General features: G+C 64.9%; 1 protein-coding gene across 1 annotated transcript in view; it reads left to right on the top strand.

Moving 5' to 3' along the window:
* The window catches only part of ZFTA (zinc finger translocation associated), a 5,588-nt gene extending 538 nt beyond the window's left edge, over positions 1 to 5,050 (top strand). The window contains 5 exon segments of the mRNA XM_040638772.1: positions 2,121 to 2,579; positions 3,072 to 3,494; positions 3,782 to 4,345; positions 4,584 to 4,682; positions 4,685 to 5,050. Of these exon segments, the coding sequence (XP_040494706.1) occupies positions 2,121 to 2,579; positions 3,072 to 3,494; positions 3,782 to 4,345; positions 4,584 to 4,682; positions 4,685 to 5,037 (1,898 nt within the window). The 3' untranslated portion in view covers positions 5,038 to 5,050.
* The last annotated feature ends 1,960 nt before the right edge of the window (positions 5,051 to 7,010 follow it).

Here is a 7,010-nt window from a genome sequence, read left to right as displayed (position 1 = left end):
GAACAAAGGGGGGGACGCGGGCAGGGCGGCCGGGGGCGCCACCTGGCGGGCGCGGATCGAGGCTACAGGGCCAGCGGGGGAGCCCCCCGCCCAGCTCCCGGGGTCCGCCCGCGAGGCTCGGGCGGATTCCCTCCCCCTTAAAGGGCCCCGCGGCCCCCGCCTTAGAGGCCAGGCCGGAGGGTCCCCAAAGGGCCTGGCCCGGCGCCACGGGGCGCGCGCTGTGGGATGTTGGACTTGCGCCCCCGCCCCTTTCTCTTTCAGACTCCCAGGTGGTCTTCCTTATCCGCTGTCTCTTAAAAGTCTGCCCAGACTGGGGGGGGGTCCCTTTCGGGGGACTTCCCCCCTAGAGGAGCTGAGCTGGGAACTCCGCTGCTTTAAGTCGGGCTGCTCCTCCCCTCCCATGGCCTTGCTTACAGACAGGAAACCTTTTTCTTCCCCCACCGCCCCCCCACGTTCTTTCTAGGAAAGCGCATGGCTTGCGCCTCGGGGGGCCCACCACTACCTTAACCCACTGCCGGTAGTTTTTAAAGGGATGGGCTCGCTCACAAAGGCAGACACCCCCTCCTGTCCGTGCGTTATCGCCTCCCTTCTTTTCAGAAATTTTTGCTACAATTTGTCAGCTATAGTAGGACCAGCCCGTCTTCCCCTTTCGCTCTCAGAGGACGCTGTTTCTTCATTCCCCTGCTGCGGGGTCACCGCCTTAAGACTCAGGACGGCTCTGTCCGGGCTAGGGAGACTCTGCCCTAATCTCGGAGCTCCCCTCCCAGAAACTCCTCATCCTCTTTTGTTTTTAAAGAATCTCAGCTCCTCCCCTTTTTTGGGCTCTTAAAGGGCCAACCCACCTTAGACTAGCTTAGATCCGGCGCTGGAAGGATGCTTAGAGACCAGCGAGCTATCCAGTGCCGTTTCAGACAAAGAGGCTGAGGCCCAGAGAGCCACATGACCTATCAAAGATCACAGAGCAAGTTACCAGTGAAACCGTACTGGAACCGAGGTCTCTGACTTTGAAGCCAATGCTTTTTTCTTTGGATCTACTTAAATCAAAACAAACAAAAAACACAATGGTGACAGGAGTCCTCTCTGGTCCTGTCTTTTGTTTCTCTGACCCTGAGATTCTCCAGTGGGAGCATGACCACACTTGTCCATTCAGCTTATGTGGCCAGGAAACCCTTTTCTAAATAAAATAGGGTCCAAACTGCAGGGAAGGTGGGGGCTGCTCGGGGTGTCTGCCTGTTTGGAGCAAGGGCACACCACTGGGTTACTGTGCTGTGCCTGGGCCTCTCCAGTGCCTGCCCCTTGATTGCTGGGCAGTGGTCGGCTCTCTGCCAGAGCAAAAAATAAATCCCCAGAAAGACTTAATGGGCTCCAGTGGGTGGTGGCCACTCCCTTCCGCAGAATCTTCGGTAGCCACTCTGGTGGCCCTCCTGCCATCCCCTTGCAGGGTCTTCGGCTCTCCCAGACTCTGGGAAAGTCAGGGTCCTAGAAACGCCTTTCCCTGGACGTGCTGACAGCTTTGTCATGGGGATCCCTCCCATGGGTGCTATATTTGGGGAACTGACAATGCTTAGCACCCCCTAAAAGGGGACTCTCAGAAGGCTGCCTTTGAGGCATTACTGGAACAAGGGAGATGTTTGGGTGGGGCCCTCCTGGCTGGGGCCTCAGACGGGTGGGTCCCGTGTGCAGCCCTGGATGCAGACAGATGCCCCCTTTGTTCTGCCACTGCCCGCTCTGCTCCGGCCGCAACCGCCCCGGCCTGCTGCTCTCCTGGCTTTCCCCTTACAGCTCGCCGCCAGAAAGGGGGCCATACAGCGCTGGCTGCCGCCTTGGCCTTCACCTTATTTTTTAAAAAGTCAGAGCTAGTCCCTCAGCAGTGCCCTGCATCCTTTTGTTCTTGGTCCTCTCTTAAAGGGTCCCCACTCTTTGTAAAGGGCCGATGTTTTGACTCCGGGCTCTCCCACATCCCTTTTATTGCTGTTGCCATCCCTTTCCTCCCCCTCCACCACCCTGCCGAACGACCCCTCCCCCACCTGCCTTTCTTGGCAAAATCCAAGCCCTGGGTTCATTTCCTGGATATCGGGCATTGAAAAACTCTCTCCCTCCCCCCCCACCCCACTCTTCAGGGCAAGATCTTCAGCTGGAAGGGGGTGCCTTGGGGTCCTGGGGGAGCACCCCCCTGCCCTCCTCCAGGGCCAGGGGCCCAGCGTCGTCAGGCAGGAAATACTCGGACCACTGTGAGGCCCGGGCCTCGAGGCCGGGCAAGAGCCGCATCCCTGGCCGCGACCACCGGCGCTACTACCACGACCACTGGCGGCTGGAGTACCTGATGGACTTCAACCCCGCTCGGCACGGCATGGTGTGCATGGTGTGTGGCAGCTCCCTGGCCACGCTCAAGCTCAGCACCATCAAGCGCCACATCCGCCAGAAGCACCCCTACTCCCTGCACTGGAGCCCCCGGGAGAAGGAAGTCATCAGCAACAGCTGGGACGCCCACCTGGGGCTGGGGGCCTGCGGAGAGTCGGAGGGCCTGGGGGCCCAGGGGGCTGAGGAGGAGGAGGAGGAGGAAGAGGAGGAGGAGGAGGAGGGGGCAAAGGGAGACAGATACTGTCCCAGATTTCACCCCCCACTAACTCATTTTCTGGAGAGAGTCACTGCTCTGTGTGGGGCGGGGTCTGCTTAGTGCCCTCATTGTACAATGTCGGGGGAGGGACCGTGGCAGAGACCGTGGCAGGAAGGGGTCTGCGACATCTCTGACAGTCTCGGCCTTCCGTGGTTTTAGAAGGACGAAGGAGAGTGGGGGGGATAGGTGGGGGAAAGGCTGGGAGTAGAGGGTGCTGGAAAGGGATGACTTGACAGTGAAGTGCAGAGAAGGGGCGAGAATCTGGGTGGCAGGGAGGAGTGGGTAGAGCTTCAGGTTTGTGTGCAGGATGATCAGGAGGTGGGGGAGTTCAGGTCTGAGGAGGGAGGAAGAGCAGGGCAAAGGTTAGGCTGAGGGCTCGGAGTCAAGAGCGAGGGAGAGGCTTGTGGAGGACCTGGCTGTGGCGGTGGGGCTGGGGGTGCTCCCTGGAGGTCCAGCATCTCAGTTCCTTCCCTCCCTCCAACCCTTCCAGGCAAAGCCCCAGCTGGTGAGGGCAGCCGATGCCAGCGGCGAGGGGGCCCAGTGGCACCCCGCGCTCGGCGTCGGCGCCTCTCAGCCTCCCGGAGGGCCGGGGGCAGCAGGGGGCTGGGGGCCCGGCGGCTGGAGCGGAGGCTGAAGGAGTCCCTGCAGAACTGGTTCCGGGCAGAGTGTCTCATGGACTATGACCCTCGGGGGAACCGGCTGGTGTGCATGGCCTGTGGCCGGGCACTGCCCAGCCTGCACCTGGACGACATCCGGGCCCACGTGCTGGAGGTGCACCCCAGCTCCTTGGGGCTCAGCGGCCCCCAGCGCAGCGCCCTGCTGCAAGCCTGGGGTGGCCAGCCCAAGACACTGTCTGAGCTCACTCGATCCCCACCAGGTGCGAGGCCCATCCCAGGGCCGAGACCTACCCCCCATATGAGGGCTGCAAAGTGGGGTCTGTGGCCAAAACGGGGAGGGACTCCTCTCTGCACCCACGCACCCACAGACACACCCACCCCCACACCCCCCCCACACCCACCCACCCACCCACACACACACACACACACCCACACACCCACACCGGCTGGGGCCTCTAGATTGGGGCTGGAGTGAGGACCCCTCTGCGTGGGTCAGGGCAACCCTGGCATCAGGCTGAGCCCGTCTCCCTCACCCCTTCCCCAACAGACGATGACCTCGTCCCCCAGGACCTGACCAGAAAGAGCCGGGACCCCGCCCCCCCTGCCGGAGCCCTCTCCTCTCAGGATGTCAGGCCCCCAGACGTAAAAAAGGAAGAGGCTGGCTGGGTCCCTGAGAGGCCCGGGCCCGCAGGGGCGGAGGCGGAGGAGGAGTCGGAGGAGGGCCAGAGGGTGGGGGCCTCGGGCCGGTCTCCGCGGGGCCGTGACCACCGCCGCCGCTACCAGGAGCGCTGGCGGCTGGAGTACCTCGTGGAGCTGGACGGCGGCCGGCGCGGCCTGGTGTGCATGGTGTGCGGGGGCGCGCTGGCCTCGCTCAAGATGAGCACCGTCAAGCGCCACATCCGCCAGCGCCACCCGGGCTCCACGCGCCTCAGCGGGCCTGTCAAGGCCCTCATCGCCCAGGAGTGGAGCGAGAAGGCCGCTCACCTGCTGGCCCTGGGGCTGCCCAGCCCCGAGTCCCCCAGGGACCCCGCCGCCCCCGGCACAGCCGCAGCCTCCGAGGAGGGGGGAGGGGACGAGGAGGAGGAGGAGCCAGAGGAGGAGGAGTGGTGGGGTGAGCTGGCGCAGGGCCAGAGCAGGTGGCGCGGGAGAGAGGGGGCAGGGGCCCGGGCCAGGCAGGGACAGAGGGCTGGGAGTGCTTGGGTGAAAGGGGGTGGGGAGAGTGGAAGGTTGAAGGGGACGTTGGGGAGGGTGGGACAGGAGGACCGAGGTGGGCGGCAGTGGAGCTGAGACGCGACACGCGGGCGGCTTGCCGTCTACCGGCTCCAGTGCGGTTCTTTGTCCCTTCCTAGGTGATGTCCCGCTTTCCCCAGGGGAGCCGTCGGAACGGCCCGCCGAGGACGACGAGGACGACGAGGACGGCCAAGAGCCCGGGGGACTCGCCTTCCCGCCGCGCCGCCGCCGCCGCCGCCGCCGCCGCCGCCCCGTAGCCGGGAGCAGCGGCGGAACTACCAGCCGCGCTGGCGGGGCGAGTACCTGATGGACTACGACGGCAGCCGGCGCGGCCTGGTGTGCATGGTGTGCGGGGGCGCGCTGGCCACGCTCAAGGTCAGCACCATCAAGCGGCACATCCTGCAGGTGCACCCCTTCTCCATGGACTTCACGCCCGAGGAGCGCCAGACCATCCTGGAGGCCTACGAGGAGGCGGCGCTGCGCTGCTACGGCCACGAGGGCTTTGGGCCGCCGGCCCCTGCGCCGCGCGACGGCGGCGCGGACCTCAAAGCGGGCGCCGTCTGTCGGGCGTAGCGGGCTCCCGGGGCGGGCGGGGCGGCTCCGCCCTGTGCTCCGCCGGCCCTCGGGCCGGACACCCTGCTTCCCGCGGCCCTGGCCGCCGCCGCTGCCCCCGCCCCGCTGGCCGGGCCGGGCGGAGATAGGAATTGGGTGGGGTCGCCAGCTTCCGTTCGGCGCCCCGGAGGGCCCCCCCGCCCCGGGGTGGTCGGTGCGCTGCGGGAACTGCGTGTTCCCCTCGGATCCCGAGGCCTGGCCCTCCCGGCGCTGGGCCCCACGTTTCCCGAGAGGCCACCGCGGCCTCCAAGCGTGTGCACCGAGGGCCTCCAGCCCCAGCCGGCGCCAGGCCGGGGTGGGGGAGCCGACAGTCAGTATTAGGGCCCCAAGGGCGGGGGGAGGGCAGGAGGGCCGCGCCGGCCCCGTCCCCTGGCGGGGGCCCAGCTCCCTGCGGCGTTGCACGCCGGCAGGCACGGCCCCCGGGTCGGGGGCGGCTGCTGCGGGTCCTCATTGGTATTCGCCGCCGCTCGGAGGCTTGGACTGCGGAGGAGGGCCTCCAGCGGAGGGCGGGGCGGCGGGGAGGACGCTTGGACCGCTGGCGGGCGGGCGGGCAGGCTGCCCGGAGGCGGGGGCGGAGCTGGGCCGGGGCCCCGGCAGCTGCGCCAGCCTCGCAGGCGGGCTGTGGGGACAGCGCGCCCGGCGGCCCCTTCCGCCTCCCCCGCTCCTGCCGCGCCCTCCCGGACTCCGATCTTGTAAAGGGATTAGCACTTTTCTCCTCTGCTCCGAAGACCTCCGTTTTCCCCTAAACCCAGTCAGGGACTCCTGCTCTGTCGTCCCCGTGGGTCCGAGCCCGGGGCACTGGAGGTCCCGGCAGTTGGCGTTCTACTCCCGTCCCCTCCCTGTCCCCCTTCGTACACGGTGGACGTGCCACCCATTCTCAGTCCCCAAGGGCCTGGGGCCGGGCCTCGGCCTTCCCTTCTCTTCCCCGCGGCAGCGCCAGGCCCGGTGGGTCCGGGAAGGGGCCCCGCGATCTCCCAGGCAGGTCCGAGTGGGATGTGTAGATTCATTCTCCTGTGGAGAACAGGTGGCCCCGAGATCAGGCCCTTTTTGCTCTTTGTATTTTATTTTGAAACCGTATTTAATGCTTTTATATGAAAGGGGCGGGGAGAGAGCTGTCCCAGTCACCCTTATGTGCAAATGTCTTATTTATTATACGTGTATCAGAGATAAGCTGTGAGGTGGTGGAAGAAGGACCTAAAGGAGAAAGGAGTGAGGACGGAGGTGGGGATGGGGGACCCCAAACACCCCACACTAATGTGTGACTCTCCAGGCCTCTCCTTGAGTCTCTGGGCCCCAGGGCCTGCTCTTCACGCGCCCGGGCCTGTTCCTTTGGTCTTACAGCCTGAGAGGGGGGAGGGGAGCGGGTGGGACTTGAGGGGGAGGCCTGGAGGCAGAGGGGCCCTGGCACCTGGGGCCAGGGGCTGCTTCTCTGGGTGGGAAAGCAGACAGCAAAGAGGAAGCCCTTCCTCATCCCAGCACCCCCAGGCCAGAGCCCAAGGTTCAAGTGCCTCAGGCCCCGCCCCCTTGACTCTTCCTGATTGGGAATTGGATTTTATACCATGGATTTTATAGCATTTTTATATAATTCAAGATTGTCAGAGTTGGAACGACCTTGGAGATCAACCAGTCCCCGCCCCCTTGACCCCTTCCAGACAGGTAGTGAAGTTCGGAAACTGAAATGATCACACACAGCCAGGTAGGAACAGTATAAAACTAGAGTAAAAAGCTCAACTCCCGACTCAGTGTTGTTTGCACTACACCACACTGCCTCCCAATCTCTGGTCAATTAAGATTTCTTTTCCCATGGGGCCTGCCAAAGTCTGGTGCATGCTGGGTGCTGCAGGCTGGTTCAGCGCCGTGGCGACCTCCGGGGGACGATGGCAAAGACCGGCGCGCCTCCCTGGGATCAGTGTCCTCAGGGGCAGCTCTGGCCG

The sequence above is a fragment of the Ursus maritimus genome, unplaced genomic scaffold (assembly GCF_017311325.1).
Source record: "Ursus maritimus isolate PB19 unplaced genomic scaffold, ASM1731132v1 scaffold_23, whole genome shotgun sequence".
In the NCBI taxonomy this organism is placed as follows: Eukaryota; Metazoa; Chordata; class Mammalia; order Carnivora; family Ursidae; genus Ursus; species Ursus maritimus.
The sequence above is the reverse complement of the archived record's forward strand: the minus strand, read 5'-3'. Positions and strand labels throughout refer to the sequence as shown.